We start from the raw sequence: 19,320 nt of genomic DNA, 5'->3' as shown, positions 1-19,320 counted from the left end.
GAAACACTGGTCAAGATGGAAATAGGCTGTGCTTGGGAATGCCCAGATTTACAGGAATACCAAACTGTTGCCCCCCCTTCTACTGAGTAGTTTCTTCAGGGCCACTGAATGTGGGTTGATAGCTGCAAAATGACTAAGCTGTCCTTCTGACTTTGTGAAATAGGTGATCATTTCTTAATTCCCACTTGCTCATACCATAATCTATTCAGGTTATTTTACCACACCAGCATAAAATATCCCACATGCATCTCTCTTCATTCGTAATGACAGAATACCACTTCAATAAAGTAACAATTTGCACGCTTTTCACAAAATTGCAAACCTTGGCAATATTTGTGGTAGGTCGACTACTTTATGGCTGAATTGTGCAAACCCAGGCCATGTCGAATTATGGTAAAAAATTAAAAAGAAATGGAAGATCTAGACAGCCCACAATTCTCTAGTGCACACCTAATTTCTAAACATCATTTTTATTCTCTACTTCATAATGTTCCACATAAAGCTGCTGTGAAAGAGATATCAGATAATCCCTTGCGTTCTGCCTTTGTCCCACTCAGATGGCTTTTCCAATCAGTGAAGTTGTCAGCATGCAAAAAATGTTAATTGGCATGCTTGTATTCTCTCCTGGCGCTGGGCACCAGTCCATTTGCCAACAGGCCAAGAGCGAGAAAACGTTTGATCTTGGCAAGCAAATAGCTCAGGGAGGAAGTTTGTATTACCAACACAAAATCAGACTTCCAGAAATTGAGAAGGTAGAATTCTTGAGCTGGGAGGTTCTTTATTCAGAAAGATATTGGCAAGAATTTATTTTCTTTTCTCTTTGAATTTTTTCTTCCTATTGTTGGAATGGTACGGGCAATGGGTGGAGGTAGTCAAATCAATTTCAATCTTGCCCTCATGCTGTTCAATATTTTTGTGATCCTCCATATTCAGATCTGTTTTTCCTATACAGACTCTTGTGCATTGCTCCCATAGATTTTTCCTCAAGCTTCCTTGAGAATCTTTGCAGTCCCAGCCTCTCCCTCCCACCCTGGCAAAACTGTTCCTTAGAGATTAGTCTATTGAGTTGATCATCTTTTAAAACGTGTGGACTTCAGCTCCCAGAATTCCCCAGCTAATCCCAGTGATTGAAGCTCAGCCCATTTTATTAATTGCTTTTCAGAAATTTTAGGGGAGTTTTTTTTTAAGGAAGGCTTTCAATCTGTACTCCTTTTGTTCTTTTAAATTTAGGCGTCTGGATTATGTTTTCTTGCTTCTTCAGAAGTTAATTTGGATTGTTTTTATTCTTCTGCACTTTGAGCATTTTGAGTGCCGATGTTTATGCTCCTAGAACTATAAAAAGACTACCTCAAGTCAAGCTTAACTGCTGATGATCTTGTGAATATCACCATATAGATATTTTTGGGGCATTTCTATATTGTGGCCAAATACAGTAATACATACTATATTGCTGCTTTCTTGCAGAAAACAGGAAAAAACATGGTGAATCACAATCATGCAACTATAGGATGTTGCAACTGTGTCTAAATGTGAGCAGTTGCCAAGTGCCCAAAATGCACTCGTGTGCCTGGGGGAAGGGGGGGGGGCATGTGGCAGTTGTAACTAGGAAGATATTGTAAGTACTGTAACTTTTTTTATTTCATTCATAACTTTGAACGGTCATTAAGCAACCAGTCACAAATTGAGGATTACCTTTAGGCATCCCTTATCATGTAAATGGGCAGCAGTATCTCTCATGTGTGAAAAGATATTTTAACGGAGGATTAAAGGGATCAGAGAAAGCTCCTCCTTAACATATGGTACTTACTGATAAATGGAGCCCAGAAACCTACCTATTCTGTTTTCAGATGCTGTAATCTTATATCTTTCCTTTTCAACAAATCTAACTAATAAGGCTTAGTTGTGAGCAGCTGTTAGGAGTTGACAGCTTTTGAGCAGAGATATGCTGACTGCCATGTGTGCCCTGTGATATAGAGAATAACTCTTTAGATGTTGTGTTTCTTGTTTCCCAGATCCTGTGGCTATGTCAGTTTCTCTGGCAAGCTCCCATAGGAATGCAAGATTGTTGGCTTAACCTCTATCAGTTCTGCTGCCACAGATTGTGCATTATTTTATTTTATTTTATTAGTTTGTCAAATATGTAACAGGTATAAGTATAAACATAAGTATGAACACAGTAAATGGGTACGAATAAATGGAGACAGTAGGACAGGGGCGGTAGGCATGCTGGTGTGCTTATGCACACCCCTACTGACCTATTAGGAATGGGGTGAGGTCAACAGTAGACAGTCTTAGGTTAAAATTATGGGGGTTTGGGGATGTAACAACAGAGTCAAGTAGTTCATTCCAGGCATTAACCACTTCGTTGCTGAAGTCGTATTTTCTGCAATCGAGTTTGGTGTGGTTTACCTTGAGTTTGTATCTATTGTTTGCTCATGGTTGAAGCTGAAGTAGTCATTGACATGTAGGATGTTGTAGTGGATAATTTTGTGTACTACACTTAGGTCAGACTGTAGAATTGTTCTAGCAAAGGGTTTTTTTTTCCAATATATTTTTATTATTTTTACATTTAAAATGCAGTACCGTGAAGTCAGAGTAACTATACATTCACATTATATACAGCTAATCACAACTATTGACAATTAGCCTACTTAATACATTATCAATCCTTCTGTCCAATCACAATATATACAGTTTGTTCCAGTCTTGTCACCTTGTCTTATACCAGTCATAAAATCTGTTCCAGACTTCAAAATATTCTGATTCCTCTTTATTTTTAAGTTCAAGAGTGAGCCTATCTGCTTCCGCACAGGCCAACACTTTTCTGATTATATCTAGCTCTGATGGTGTATTTTCTTTTTTCCAATATTGTGCATAGGTTTTGTATGCCCTAGTTTGCAGTACAATATTACTGGCGAAGAAGCTTCACAAGATTAGGCTGACAACTCTTAATGCCTTTTTGGCAATGTTGTTACTTAGATCGTTTGAGATGAGTACTCCAAGATCCTTCACAAAGTGGGGTCATCTACGAGGTTGTATCATGGAATTCTGCAAATTGATCATTGGTGCATCCACTTGGTGCTGGTGTTGCAACAATGCTACAGCCAGATGTTTGGCAGATAGCAGAATTCCTTGAAGACTGAAATTCTTCTCTTTGAAAGAGAGTATCAGATTTGCAAGATTGATAATAGCTTTCCCAGGTAGACCAGATAGGCAGCACAACCAGATGAGCTTATTCTGTTGTAAGTCTGAAAGTATAAATCTCCCACCATTTCCATTACTACTTGGGCTTCTTTCTCCACCCATTATGCATCTCTGGGTTATGGTCTCTCTCTTATCTGCCTGTCCCTAGGAATATCTCTTCACCTGTTTCTCAAAATCTTTCTCAGATACCATTAGACTTGTGCCTTTTCACAAAAAAGCAGCTTACTGCAAAAATTACTCATGTAAAAAAAAAAACTATGTTTGGTGTTTGTGTCTGATATTACAAAACTATTTCTTTCCTGATTTATATTCTCATTTCCTCTTTGGTTTATAATTCAATATATAAGCTGAGCAATTATGTACTTTGCTTTTCCCCTGAAGAATTTTTGCGGTTTATCCACTAGATGGAGTATAATGTAAGGTACCAGTTTGGTCCACTGTTTGCTAGTACATAAATAAAAAATATACCTCTGCACAAATATAGTTATGCTGAAATAATTTGGGAGGTGGTCTTCTACATTGGTATTGCCCAGGTATGTGCACTTCAGCATCCAGAATGGCTATATCAAGAATTCTGGAAGTTGAGACCCACAAATCTAGAATACACTTGTGTTTGGGGAAAGCTATCTAAGATTATTCTGGAAAATATAGAATGAATCACTTAAAGTTTAAAGCAGAGGTGCGTTGCCAATTTCTTTACTACTGGTTCGGGGGGGGGGGATGCTTTTGCACATGCGCAGAAGCGCCTGTGCGGGTGGGCGGAGCCTCCCACTGCTGCTGCTTCTGGTTCAGACAATTTGGGCCGAACCGGCAGCAAACCACCTCTGGTTTAAAGCTGTATAAGAACTAAAGCTTAGTGGTAGAATACATGATTTGTGCATTGGAGAAGCTATCTACTAACTAACAGTCATGTAGTTTTTTAAATTATTGCATTTTTTGGATTCACATGTTATTGAGCTTTTTAACATTTTTGCCATTTGCTAAATAAATAAATAACATGTGATGGGATCTTTGAGTTTGCAACTAACTTCACAGAAATATTTTTACTCAAGCGTGAAGACTCTGAGGGATTTGGGGACCACCATTAATCTCTCATCTTAATATATCTCACATGGCTATTTTGTTGGAGCTCAATTTTTCTGTACTTGATAACGATCGTCCACTTGGGAAAGAACTGGTTGGGAAGAATGAAGTGGTTGGATTTATGAATTGGATCCAAGATATCTAGGAGTCTGTGGAAACACTAGGCTAAAAATAATATAATCATTCATTCCATGGACAAGCCTTGAGAGTCTTTATAAATTCCTCAAATCATTGATGTTCATCCTAACTGTAGCAAGAGCATATTACAGTGAATCACATTGGTTCCCTATAGATTTCTGGAATCAGTTTAACATGCATGCCATGTTATTGTGTAAAGCCTAAAAATGATGCATCATTGAAGTTTCCCTAGATATTTTCCTGAATTACAGCCCCTAACATTCCTCACACTTGGCCACAAGGGAATGCTGGGAGTCAGTGCAATATAATGCATACACTTTGGAAAGTAGATGAGAGAGAGAGGGTTTCAATTTCTACAAGGGTTATTTTGGACAGTCATTATTTCCAAACCTATCTTATCTAACAGGATTGTTGATGATACTGCATTAAGGGTGAAAAATGGGTGGATTTCTTCTATAAGTAAATTAGAAGGGTTGTCTGAGTTAGAAGATAGGAACCTTCTAAGGTGGTGCTGTCTGATAACTTTTGAAAGGAGCGTTGTAGGAAAATAAGCTCTCCTTTTGATGTGCACAAGGGCTGTGCTATTACACCATGTTTGCTATTTACTGAAAGAGGAAAAGATTTTGCCAATGGGAAAAGTCTAACTGAGACACACTTTTCTGATCAAAGCAAATTTAACAGTTGAAATCCTCATTAAATCCCAGAGAGGTTTTTTTTTTAATGAGAAGAGACAAAATATTTACAGAACAAAACTTATAAATCTTCATGTTTTGCAATAGCCAGAGTAACACTTGAAAAGCCCCATTTTATTTCAAGATTGGGCTGCTTGATATTTAATAATATCTGATGGACGTATTAGTAAGATTTATTCATTTATTTGTTTCTTGTTTCTAGGCAACCCATGTGACATAAAACAATCTGTTAAATGAATGGACAACAAAACTATTCATAACTATAAAGAAACTCATAGCTGCTGTCAAGTGAAAATGATTAATCAATGGAACAGCTTGCCTCCAGGAGTTGTGGGGGTTTCATTGCTGGAAGTTTTCAAGAAAAAGGTAGGACAGCCATTTGTCCAGGATGGTATAAGGACTCCTGTTTTGAGCTGGGTGTTGGACTAGAAGACCTCCAAGGTCCCTTCCAACCCTCTGATTCTATGAAATAAGTTATATGACATCAAAATATGGCACTGAAATGACAGCAGGGATTAGAAATTAATATATGCCCAGATCTCTGATGAAAATGTAGTATGGCAGATCAAGGCTTGTTACATAGGTACCTGGGATTTGAGACAGCTGTTTAAAAGCACAGCGTTATTGAATAGCAAAATTGATAGAGTAATTGATATTAAAATAATTGCACCTCTGATATTTAATTATAAATTCTTGTTTGGTGCTGACTGGCTGGCAACACTAAATTTAATGTCCTCCTTAGTATCTATTGTTTCTTTCTTGATATTGTGAAATTGCAGTTAATCAACTGATAAATGAAGTCTATTCCATACCTTAGATATGTCATATCCGTCCATGGTTCAGATAGCAAGGAATTATTATGATCCATACAGATCACGCAACAGGTAAGAATAATTATGAAGTCTCCTTCAATCTTAGATCTTGAGAAAAGGCTAAGGAGGCTGTTGGCTCATTTGAGAAGTTGAAATAAATATTCCAAATGAAGGCACTGACAAACCACTTCCATACTAGTACCACAAAAACTACATAACCACATGTCCCCCTATAAAAAGTGGAAAGAGGGGGACATAACTAAGGCAGAATATCAGCAAATAACCCGAGCCTGTAAAGATGAAGTAAGGAAAGCTAAGGCTCACAATGAAGAAAGGCTTGCCACAAAAGTAAAAAATAACAAAAAAAGGTTCTTTCAACATGTTAAAAACAAGAAAAGGGTTAAGGAAACAATTGGTACATTGCTGGGAGAAAATGGCAAAAAGGTGACAAGCAACAGACAAAAAGCAGAACTATTTAACTCATTTTTTGCATCTGTCTTTACACAAAGGGATAGAACAGTCCAACCTTTCAAAAACAGCACCACAAAAATCAATTAGGAACACAAGTTGAAATAGGGAAGAAAATGGTAAGTGAGCACATATTTACCCTAGACGAGTTCAAATCACCAGGACCGGACAGATTACACCCCAGGGTTCTGAAGGAACTGGCAGATGAGATCTCAGAACCACTGAACTATATCTTTCAGAGATCCTGGAGCACCGGGGAACTGCCAGAGGACTGGAAAAGAGCTGATGTGGTTCCCATCTTCAAAAAACGGGGGGAAAATAGATCCAGGAAACTATAGATCTATCAGCCTGACCTCAATTCCAGGAAAAATTCTGGAAAAGATAATCAAGCAACAAATTAGCAAACACCTAGAAGTAAACAAAGTAATAGCCAAAAGCCAACATGGGTTTGTCAAAAACAGATCATGCCAGGCTAATCTTATTGCATTCTTTGACAAAGTGACAAAATTAGTGGACCAGAGGAATGCCGTCGATATAGTTTACTTGGACTTCAGTAAGGCATTTGATAAGGTACACCATAATCTACTACTAGATAAAGTAGAAGAATGTGGGTTGGACAGCATCACCACCAGATGGATTTGTAACTGGCTGACCAACCGCACTCAATGTGTAGTCCTCAATGGAACTGCATCTACATGGAGGAAAGTATGTAGTGGAGTACCCCAAGGCTCTGTTTTAGGCCTAGTACTCTTCAACATCTTCATCAATGATTTGGATGAGGGAATAAATGGGGAATTCATCAAATTTGCAGATGACACCAAGCTGGCAGGAATAGCCAACACTCCAGAAAACAGGCTTAAGATACAGAAGGATCTTGACAAACTTGAACATTGGGCACTATCTAATAAAATGAAATTTAATGGTGAAAAGAGTAAGGTTCTACATTTAGGCAAGAAAAACAAAATGCACAGGTACAGTATAGGTGGTACCTTCTTCAATAGTAGTAACTGTGAGAGGGATCTTGGAGTCCTAGTGGACAACCATTTAAATCTGAACCAGCAGTGTGCAGCAGCTGCCAAAAAAGCCAGCACAGTTCTAGGCTGTATAAACAAAGGGATAGAATCAAGATCACATGAAGTGTTAATACCACTTTATAACGCCTTGGTAAGGCCACGCTTGGAATACTGCATTCTGTTTTGGTCACCACGATGTAGAAAAGATGTGGACACTCTAGAAAGAGTGCAGAGAAGAGCAACAAAAATGATTAGGGGACTGGAGGCTAAAACTTATGAAGAATGGTTACAAGAACTGGGTATGTCCAGTTTAATGAAAAGAAGGACTAGGGGAGACATGATAGCAGTGTTCCAATATCTCAGGGGTGGCCACAAAGAAGAGGAAGTCAAACTATTATCTAAGCACCTGAGGGTAGAACAAGAAGCAATGGGTGGAAACTAATCAAGGAGAGAAGCAACTTAGAACTGAAGAGAAATTTCCTAGACAGTTAGAACAATTAATCAGTGGAATAACTTGCCTCCAGACATTGTGAATACCCCAACACTGGAAGTCTTTAAGAAGATGTTGGATGCCAGGGTTTCCTGCCTAGGCAGGGGGTTGAACTAGAAGGCCTCCAAGGTCCCTTCCAACTCTGCTATTGTATTGTATTGTACATAAATATGTTCACTAAATAATCAAGAGTTGAGCCTTACTTGTAAGAGGGTTTATCTTTAAGGACACATTCATATAGCTTTTCTTAGCAGCAGTATTGTTGCTGTTGTTGTTGTTAAAGTTGTTTGTGTTACCTTCCTCTGGGATATTTTTTACGTTTTGACCAAAACCCTGCCTTGCCTGGGTTTTAAATATTAATTAATATTAATTAGATAATTTATTATTATTATCCAAATAATAACCAGGTTTGAGCCTACTTAATTTTCCAGACCAAAGTCAGCCAAGTCTGAACTTTCTGACAGAAAGAATTCTTTTAACAGAACTAAAAATAAAAGTCTTGCTCCATATCTAAGACTGTATAATCAGTAATTTTGGATTTTACTAGCTAACCAATTTACATATGTGGACCAGCTTTCAATTACTTCAGGGGTTTCAAATTCGTGGTATCAAGTGACATATCGTGACTTTTTTCCCCCTTTACTAAACCGAGCGTGGGTGCGGCCAGCTCATGACACATCCGGGTCATGGACCGGGAGTTTGACGCCCCTAAGTTACTTCATATGAAGTTATTACAAAATTCTGCATATCAAATGTGACTGGAATCTTAGTTTAATGTCAGAGCTAACAACTTTGATAACATATCTAAAGTATTTGAAAATGATTTATAATGCTTGAAAGCAATATCTGAAAAATTCTCCAATTTTTTGTAGGGGATGTCTCAATCACTAACTGTTTTTAATCCATTCTCAATAAATTCAGTAAATATCCACTTGCTTAACATAGAATGTAGATTTTCATCTGGCAAATATTAAAATTCTGTTGAAAATCTTCCTTGAAAAGGAAACAGTATTTCTATCCAATGGGATGGATTTGTAAACATAGTTGCTACATCAAACTTGTACCCATTGCTTTAATTTTCCACTTTCTATAGTAACAATCCCCCTCTTGCCAATTCTTAATGCAAAGGAATTTTATTCTGTCCTTATGTCAACTCTTCTCTTACACAACTGGCCACAGGGAGACAATCCAAATGTTGCACACCATGGAAAAATTGTAACAAACATCATGATTTAATTAACAGATAATGAAGTTCTATGCAAAATATAGAACACATTTTAGACATATTGTGTGATGAAGAATTGTAATGTACTCTTTCACCACGAGACTAACCCATTCTCATGGTGACTGGGTTAGGAGAATGAGATAAACAACTTTGTCTTTTGGCTCTTATTTTCAGGCAATGTGGACTGATTTTTCCTGATTTCAGCCAGTCTGTTCAGAGTACATCTATAAGGGAGTTGGCTAGTTTCTAGGAGAGAGAGAATAGAAAAGCATCATGAAAAAAACATGATGTGAAATGGTGACATGGTGTGATAGGTTGGCTTTAACAGTTTTGATCCTGACCATGGATTTTATGTAATTAATTTACAATGAACAATATTTTTAATTTGGTTTGAATCCAATGTTTTCAATCCCAATTACATAGCACAGAATTCTATGTAGCATCGTGTCAGTTGATTAAAGATAAAGTAAAGATTCTCTCGCACGTATGTGCTCGTTCCTGACTCTAGAGGATGGTGCTCATCTCCATTTAAAAGCCGAAGAGCCAGTGCTGTCCGAAGACATCTCCATGGTCATGTGACCGGCATGACTAAATGCCTAAGGCACACAGAACTCTGTTACCTTCCCACCAAAGATGGTCTCTATTTTTCAACTTGCATTTTTTAAACTGCTAGGTTGGCAGAAGCTGGGATAAGTAACAGGAGCTTACTCCATTATGCGGTGCTAGGGATTCGAACCACTGAACTGCCAACCTTCTGATCGACAAGTCAGTGTCTTAGCCACTGAGCCACTGCATCCCTCTGTCAGTGGATTAGAGGAGCCTTTAAGTAAACAAGAAAGCAAAGAAGCACAGCAATATACCAAAAGATTAGACAGGTGAAAGAGAAGTAAAAAGTCAAGATGGCAGCTGGATTCATGCAATGGAGGGCCTGCTCTTTTTTTAACATATATTTTCATATTCCCTCTAATCAATGGAACTAAAAAGTGCTTTATTAATGATGTTGAACTGGACTTTGCTATTTAAAGATGACCCAGTAGTCCCAATGATGCTTTTTCAGGAAGCAAGTAGACTTTCTGGTTTTTTCTTTTGAAGATGTTTCACTTCTCATCCAAGAAGCTTCTTCAGCTCTGACAGGATTTGGAAAAACCCTGACCTAGATGACTGAGACTCTTTACAGACTTTTAGCTATTCAATTTGAGATGAACACCCCCTGAATGGTGTGGGAGTAGGAATGGATTTCCAGAGGGAAAAAATGGCAGACTATGGGAATCAAGAACACTGCTAAGGTGACCCTGAGGGTGCAGATAAACCTCCAAGTGCTTCAAGGATCTTCTAAAAGGATGGAAATGACCAGCTGTCTGCAAGGAATATAAATCCTTCCATTCCCCACTATACTGTCAAAACTGAAGAAGCTTCTTGGATGAAAAGAAAAAATAAGAAAGTCCAGTTGCCTCCTGAAAAAGCATCTTTGGGACAACCATGACCTGGATGACTGAGAATCTACAGATGACCCATTATTTTTTTAAAGGCATGACTTTCAGTATTCACACTGGTGCATGTGGCCTTTCATATTGATACATCCTTTGATGCATACTTGGTTCGGAACTGTCTTTATCTTTGACACCTGAGGAAGAAATAATGCAATAATCCAGCATTACTGATTCCTGCCTGGAGAATGGCAGTGGAAGCTGTCTGGTAGAGACACTGCCTGGTTCCCACGGATTTTCCCCTGGAGAGAGATGCTGTGAAATCTGGTGCAGGCAGGAGCAAAACCAAAAGTGGTATTCAGTCGGTTTAGACTGGTACAAGCAAACCGGTAGTGGAGATCATGGGTGGGCCTGTCCACCCCCCCCTGGCTCTATGCTGTCCTATTTAGCCATGGTTTTTTTGAGGCTGGGCGCATATGCAGAAGGTGTGCACACATGCTGGGAACCGGTGGTAAAAATAAGTGAAACCGACTGCTGAGCAAAACCTTCTGTGGGACACTTAGTAAACAATCTTGATAAAAATCTTAAGTATGGGCTGTTGGCTATTTTCTGGGTTTGGCCTCCTTGCTTGGTATTTTCAGAAAATTGTAGCAACTTCTTGACTTCCTGAGTTCAGCTGGGCAGTGCCAATGTATTATACAGGTTTTTCATTGATTTCTGATGAGCAATGCTTAAAGGACATACGTTTCTTATTGTTACACACCCATTTCTGCTATTGTTGAAGCAGAGCTGCTAGGATTTCATTGCTAGAGCACCGGAGTTTAATGAGATTTTTGTATGGCAGAATCTATATTATATAAAATGATGCATAAATGCAGTGGTGAAATTCAAAAGTTTTCCCTACCGGTTCTGTGGGCGTGGCTTGGTGGTGGAGGGGGTCCTGTGACTGAGTGGGCATGACCAACTTGACATTACTCATGCCCACACCCACTCAATCACATGACACCCCCCACCACCACCAAGCCATGCCACAGAACCCGGTAGGAAAATTTTTAAATTTCTATTCTACATATTTTCTGCCCAGGCCTGGCCTAATATGTCAAAGGCCATTTGCTCTCCCTTCGCCCAAAACTATACAATGCCAAAAATGGGATATCAAAGTATGAAATGCTTAATATTTCACACATTTCTTACTCATTTTGTGCAATGCCAAAAGACAAACCAGCAAAGTATAAAATGCTTAGACTAAAATGCCATTCTAGCTTTCTTGGTTGCAAGGAACAAGTAGGTCAATGCTAGTCCATTTATATATTTTTTTTAAGTAAGAAAGTTCTATACTTTATTCAGCATATTTTCTGTCATTTTCATATACTTCTTTTCATGACTCTCTTTTCATAGTTTGCTAAATAGTTCTTGTCAGCCTACACAATGCCTAAGTATGTATACAATCCCTTGGGAAAGTATATGCCATATTAAATAACATGGGCATTTCATAATATGGTTGAAACATCACACATTCTATAAGTTTTCTAGAGATTCTGTACAATGCCAGCTTTTCACACTTTGCTAGTGTTGTAGGAAATATCCATCTGGGTTCAGTTCCAAGTGGGGAGAAAGACACTGGAAACATGGAGGCTGATTAGAAAGATGGTTTAATGATGAAGCAAAACCACCAAGCACGTGTGATTCTGAGTAGCTGACCACATGGAGTGGAGAGTGCGACATATTAATACTCTCTTTTGGGCTTTGAACTTGAGCTTCCTGTTCCTGTGGCAAGGAATGTATTCTATTGGTGGCAGTCAGACTCCCATGTTGTGGAGTTATGTTGGTCTGAATCAAGTTTGGTGGAACCTTTCTAGGTGATGTAATAAAGGGGCTTGGTTGTGCTATGTGGTGAGCTCTGCTGATAGATAATCCTATTATGTCCTGGAGGGGTCATGTCTTAATCCCATCACCCTGGAGCTGGGAGACTTTTGTTTTGTAGATAGGCTGAGCCAGTCTTGTCTTGTAGATAAGATGGCATCCAAATATCTGCTAGGGGCAGGGAGTTGGGGCAGAGTTTCTGTCTCCAAGAGCATGTTTCTCAATTTCTCATTCAGGGAAATACAATATTCTGCCTTTTTAATATTTCATAAAATATTTCATTCTTCTAGGAGAGGTGCAGGTGCTAATTTTATACACTAGTAACATAAATGATACGACTAGCCATTCAAGGTCAGTTGGCTTGTGTCAGCTAGCATCTCTCAGGGTTATTGTGAACCTAACATTGGGAAGTAGAGAAGAAAATTTTATGAGTAATTCTTCCATTGAAGATTGAGTGAGATTTCTTATTCACCAGTCATTCAGCTGTTTCCAATTCTCTGTGACTTGATGGACGTCAGTTTGCCAGGATTGTCAATAACTACTTCTTTGAGTTCTTGCAAACTTGTGCTTGTGACGTCAGTGACACTACAACTATCCTTTGTTCTGTTGGTCACTTTTTCCAGTACATTGAATTTTCATAACCATCAGATCTCCTCCAGAGACTCTTGCTTCCACATTATGTGTACAACATAATGAAGCTTTAGCTTTAGCCTTAATATTAGTGCTTCCAGTGAGCAATCTGTTTTTACTTCCTCCTGTTTTGAATGAGTGTAATTAATTTAATTAAATGACAGTAATGTTCTCTATATTGAAAAAAAATCATTGCTTCTGCCACTGCGCCAAGTTAGAGTTTAGAGTTAGAGTTTATTGGTTTTGTATGCCGCCCACTCCCGAAGGACTCCGGGCGGCCCACAATAAACAGGGGAGGGAATAAATAAGACAATACAAACAATTTTAAAATCCACAACAGTCACAATTAAGACGGGGCTGGGTGCTTTAACAGCCCCAGCCTGCCGGAACAGCCAGGACTTAGTAACTTTACGGAAGGCTGGGAGGGTAGTAAGGGTCTGGATCTCCACGGGGAGCTCGTTCCAGAGGGCCGGAGCAGTTACTTGTTCACCTTCAGATATAAATGTTCTGACTTATAGATATTCTGCGTAAATATTATATTTATCATGGAAGGCTTAGACTTGGAAAGCATAATGCTTTGGCATCGCTAGATTCAATATATTCCTAATAGTTCTATGCTTCTATCATAGGCTGAAACGGCTTTGGTTAATTTTAGGAAAGAGTAGTCAACCTGGAAGATTACCAGTTAAAAAAGCATCAATGAAAACATGTGGATTTCTTGTGTTCTCTGAACTTGGATGTTTGCAGACATTTCATTCTCTAACTAGGTGATATCATCAATGCAGGTGAGTTTGCTGCTTGCTTATATATGGTATCCTCCCTGCAGGTTTTGGTGGTGATAGTGGTATTTGTTCCTGGTGGTTCCTTATAATTAGAGTATTGTTTTCTGCCTGAGTTTGTCTGGTGTTGATCCAGGCTTATCAGTTATTAGTTACTGGAGGGGATATGTTCAAGTTCTTTTGTTTCTTTATTAATTTTTAATGAATCTTTTAAATGGCATGTAAATGTGGTTTATCTCTGTATGTCTATTGATGGCTGATTTGTTTGAATCTAAGCCTCCAGGAATTCCCTAGCATTTTGGGATTTGGCTTGATCTATAATGCTAATATTTCTCAGTTGAACTGTGGTTGAACTTGTCTATATGCTGTGAAAGTAAGGAGTTTTTGTCATGTTTTCTGACTGCTAGTTTGTGTTTGTGGGGATGCACTTTGCTGTCTTCTGACTGACTGTCCTCTATAGTGGCTGTTACAGTCCTTGCCCTGTATTTTGTAGATGAGAATACTGGGTCTTTTAGTTAAAATATTTTGGAGTGCTTTAATTGGTTTGTATGCTACAGTAATACCATGTGGTTGTAATAGTCTGTTGGTTGTTTAAGATATTTTTGATGCATGAGTATTATCCATTTTATAGGTTATACCAGGGGTTGGCAATCTTAAATACTCAAAGAGCCATTTGGACCCGTTTCCCACAGAAAAGAAAGACTATTTCCTGAGCAGCCACAAAACTAGTATACGTAGTTGAAGTAAGCGTTGTTTTCTTCTGAAACTTTTCTTTTCTTGGATTTCACCATGTTTGGCCTATCGGGGGTTGAAAAGCTCAAGAAATCATGTTCCAGGTGTTGCACATTAGCGGGTGTAACACATATTTTGAGCAACAGGGAGCCGCAGCAGAGGGATTAAAGAGCCACATGTGGCTCCAGAGCCGCAGATTGCTGACCCCTGGGTTATACTAATTGTGTTGTAGCAGGCTGTATACTATGGACCTTTTGACAAAGGTCTTTGGATATCCATTGTATTGGAGGATGTGCAAGTGGTCTAATTCCTCTTTCTGGTATTCCATGTTGCTGCAGTGTGTTATGCTGGTCTGAATTATGCTCTTATGCAGCTCCTCTTGTGGGAGGTTGGGTTGGGTTGTAGTGGTACTCTCTCTCTCTCTTGAGAGAGATATATCAGAGATGCCATGATCTAAATTCTTTGCAAAGAATTGAAAAGGTTCTGAATGTAAGACTAAAGAGAATAAAAGTACAGGTGAACAAAAGAAACACAAGGGCTAGATGTATACATGACATGAAAAAGGTCTTGCATTTAATGTGAAGTCTTCTTAAAAATTCCAACAGCTTCATCTGGGAGTTGAATCTGGTAATTTTTAGAATCACAGCAGACCAAGCCCTGTCGAGAAGTAAAGATGTGAATCGAAACATACCAGTTTCAATGGAACAATTTCCTTGGGGGGGGGGGCATCCTGTCTGTCTGTCTGTCTGCCTGCCTGTCTTTCTCACCCACACCCATCCACCAGTGTTATTTGATTTTAAAAAAAAAACTCTGCATGTCTAGTAAAGTGATATGTTTAATATTAGACTTAGTTTGTCATTTTGATTTTAATCCAGTTTTTGATTGCATATGGAATTGTATCTAAGGCTGATGGAGTAAAGAAACAGTGGTGCAGCTGGAAATCACCAAAGCCTTTACTTGAATGTCTGTAACCACATTCCAATGTATAACTGCAATTAAATACAGATGCTAAGGGCCCAATACAGGCCAGGTCCTCTCCCTTCATGGCTTTGTTTATCTTCAAGCCTGATGGAAAATTCTAGAGTGTCTGGAAGCTTGCAAACTGTTGACCAATTTCTGGGTTTATTTTTTTATTGCTGGTTATCATTATAGCTAACCCTGTATATTTATCACAGTCTTTCCCAATCAGATGCTCTTCAAATGTGTTGGCAAAGGATTTGAGCAGGAGTTTAACACATCTGGAAGGTACCAGACTAAAGAAGTCTGATTTAGCCTATTCACATCAGGCTCTAAACAGGGATTACTGAACTATAATCTGTTTTCCAACATGGATTGTGAAACAAGATAAATTAAGCAAGGAAGACTGCAAACCACTGGGAAGTCCAGGTTACTTATGTATGTTGCATGTACTTGAGAGACCGCCTGCTGCCAATTACCTCCAATAGACCGATCAGATCCCACAGATTAGGCCTCCTCCGAATTCCATCCGCCGGCCAATGCGGACTGGCGACTACCCGGAGGAGAGCCTTCTCTGTGGCTGCTCCGACCCTCTGGAACAAGCTCCCCGTGGAGATTCGAACCCTCACCACCCTCCAGGCCTTCCGCAAAGCCCTTAAAACCTGGCTGTTCCGACAGGCCTGGGGTTAAAGAGTTTTTGCCCCCCTTCTCGAATGGTCTGGTTGTTGTGTGTTTTTAAATTTTGTATTGTTATGTCTTGTCTTTTTTATCCCCCTGTCTGTACCCCCTTCCCTGATTGAATTGTGAGCCGCCCTGAGTCCCCTTCGGGGAAAAGGGCGGCATATAAATCAATCAATCAATGTTGACCATGTGATGACTATGTTGTTGTTAGTTGCAATGTCGTGTCCGACCCATCACGACCCCATGGGCAAAGATCCTCCAGGCCTTCCTGTCCTCTACCATCCTCTGGAGTCCATTTAAGCACACACCTACTGCTTCAGTGACTCCATCCAGCCACCTCATTCTCATTCTTGCTATAGTCATTATGATGACTAAAGCAAGAAAAATTAACTTTTACTGAATTGTTGCAGCTGAGACACCATGACAGAGTATTCTGTCATGACTGAGACAGGGTATTTTCTTTGTCTCTGTGTTAATACTTCCAACAAACATGTTGTTCATGTGTTATTTGTATGTAGGGAAAAGGCAAGGGATGAGCCAAGTGGTTTTCTCTTTGTATCTAGCAAGCCCAGACATTTCTGTTTTTTCTCAAATAAGCATCCAACAAGACATTCCTCTAATATAAGCATGTCTCTCCAAATGATTTTTTTCTCCCCAGAAGTCAGGATTGGAGATCATTTAGAGAAAAGCAGATTTTCTCTATGTATTAGGTAAACAGGAGAACGATTTCCCATCATTGCCTGATAGATCAAAAGGATGGGTTTTTTCCCCCAGCCCAGCCTGTTGTGACAGACTTCCCTAAACTGAAATTAACATCCTTCGGAAATTTGGATTTTAATTTGAAGGATTTCCTGAATACAATGACCTTGGCTAAGAATTCTTGGAGTGGATGTCTGGCGAATCTGGAGAACACCCAGACTGCAGAGGGAAGTGTAAGACGTACTCTGTTAAACAGGAAGAAGGTGACACTGTTGGTCCTATTCTCATGTTATTGATGGCATCTATGTATTGGACACAATTGTTGGCAAGCAGTTGTTCACCTGTAGGGATTTTGCAAGATCGGAATTTCATTCCAGCCAGAAATTCAGGTCACATAAAATTTGTCTTTGCAAATACTAGCTCAAACATTATTTGCAAACATCCACATTGAATCAAAAAAGTGCTGTTGGGACCCAGGGCAGAAATATGGCTTTCCTTTTCCTATTTCAAAATGGCAAGACCCTTTTGGTATGTGTGTGTATGCCTTCAAGTCGTGACCTGACAAATGTGTGCACGACAAAAGCACGCCGACAAAACCGCGGGGCTAGAACCGCGACATCATCAACGTGCCGACAACAGCACGCCGACAACAGCGCACCGACTTAAGGTAAGGGTTAGGGTTAGGTTTAGGGTTAAGTTTAGGGTTAGGGTTAGGTTTAGAGTGCGCTTCTGTTGGCGCGCTGTTGTCGGCACGCTTCAGCGCTCATTCATCGGCGCGGTTTAGGACTCGCGGTTTTGTCACCGCGGTTTAGTCAGGCGCACTTTTGTCGAGCACCTTTTTGTTGGTGAACCCCTTCAAGTAAGTGTTAACTTCTGGTGACTGCCTGGATATGTGTCTGCAGTTTTCTTAGCAAGATTTCAGATTTGCCTCTTTCCTAGGGCTGAGAGAGAGTGATTGGCCCATGGTCACCTAGCTGGCTTTGTACTTAAGGCAGGACTAAAAGTTCTGATCTCCTGGTTTGTAGCCTGGTGCCATAATCACTACACAAAATTGGCTCTCCGACAAGACTTTACAGGTAAGAAATATTACAATTCTGAGCCTTTACTGGTAGAGTGAATGTAAGGAATGGGAAGAGAGCAATCCATACTATTTCTCTTACCCCTCCACTCCCACGTTCTGTTCACTTTAGAGAAGACCTGCAAAGGTAAGCCTTTACAGGTATAGCTGGACCTGCATTTAAACAGCTGGCAGTAAGAGCCCTGTGCAAGCTTGGGTTTTTTTCCAGCTTTAGGCATATGATATCCAATATTGGAAAGATGGGGCTTCCTGCATTTAGATGTGTAAAGGGTAAAGTAAAGGTAAAGGTTGCCCTTACACATAATTGCTAGTCATTCCCAACACTAGGGCGAGGTGCTCATTTCCGTTTCAAAGCCGAAGAGACAGTGCTGTCTGAAGATGTCTCCATGGTCATGTGGCTGGCATGACTAAACTCTGAAGACGCACCACCTTCCTGCTACCTTCCCACCAAAGGTGGTTCCTATTTTTCTACTTGCATTTTTACATGCTTTTGAACTGCTAGGTTGGCAGAAGCTGGGACAAGTAACAGGACCTCACTCTGTTATGTGGATCTAGGTATTTGAACCGCCGAACTGCCAAGCTCAGCGTCTTAGCCATCGAGCCACCGTGTCCCTTTGTGTAAAGGGTAGGAGCTCATAAAGTTGGGTTGAGGATAGTAAGCGGTCACAGTTTACAAATGTGAAGGAAGGGGAAGACTTGACCAAAAAGCACAAGCAATGATGCTTCTAGTGAGTTTCAGCATGGCACATATAGTGATGATTCAGCAACTGTTCTCTTTGTCTGTCTGTCTGTCTGTCTGTCTGTCTCTCCATCCATCTTCTATCTGTCTTTTTCATCTCCAGTCATGGAGACCACCCTTGAGTATCCATCCTTTCTATAGTATATAAATGATAAATTCTATAGTTGTAGTACACAGAACATCCTGTAAGCATAAAAATTCTTAGATTATTTTATCTATTTGGTATTATTACTTATTGCTTTTATTCAATAAAGATCTGCAGTGATCATACAACAAATTGTCTTCTTCGTTTGCTTTCTTGATGGGCTGCATGTTCTCACCTTGAAGTGTGTGGAAGTATTAACTGGAATGTTGAGTGGAAGGGGGGGGGAGAGAGAAACTCCTTGATTCTTGCCCAAACCAACTTGTGTTTATACTGGAGCTTAGGAATGACATCAGAGCAGGGAAGAGTATAAACACTTGCAGGAGTTTACTCGCAGGCTCTAAAGACTGCAGCCTCCAAACAGCTTGAGGAGGGATATGCTGAAGTGTCAGAATGAAACTCCAGTTTATCTTGATCTTCCTCTGTCTTCTTTCCAAGGTAAGGAAACTGGAAAATGCTAACTTACAC

At 39.7% G+C, this 19,320-nt stretch overlaps 1 protein-coding gene across 5 annotated transcripts in view; it reads left to right on the top strand.

Annotated features, from left to right (window-relative positions):
* The window catches only part of CCN5 (cellular communication network factor 5), a 69,470-nt gene that overhangs the window by 30,652 nt on the left and 19,498 nt on the right, over window positions 1-19,320 (top strand). For 3 of the 5 annotated variants that reach the window (XM_032217978.1, XM_032217979.1, XM_032217977.1), the window contains one exon: window positions 5,320-5,483. In XM_032217978.1, the coding sequence (XP_032073869.1) occupies window positions 5,355-5,483 (129 nt within the window). In that variant the 5' untranslated portion in view covers window positions 5,320-5,354. Of the gene's footprint in view, window positions 1-5,319; window positions 5,484-19,190; window positions 19,291-19,320 lie in introns of those variants that run through there. The other 2 variants (XM_032217982.1, XM_032217980.1) reach the window with 1 other exon arrangement.

This window comes from Thamnophis elegans, chromosome 5 (assembly GCF_009769535.1).
Source record: "Thamnophis elegans isolate rThaEle1 chromosome 5, rThaEle1.pri, whole genome shotgun sequence".
Lineage (NCBI taxonomy): Eukaryota > Metazoa > Chordata > Lepidosauria > Squamata > Colubridae > Thamnophis > Thamnophis elegans.
The sequence above is the reverse complement of the archived record's forward strand: the minus strand, read 5'-3'. Positions and strand labels throughout refer to the sequence as shown.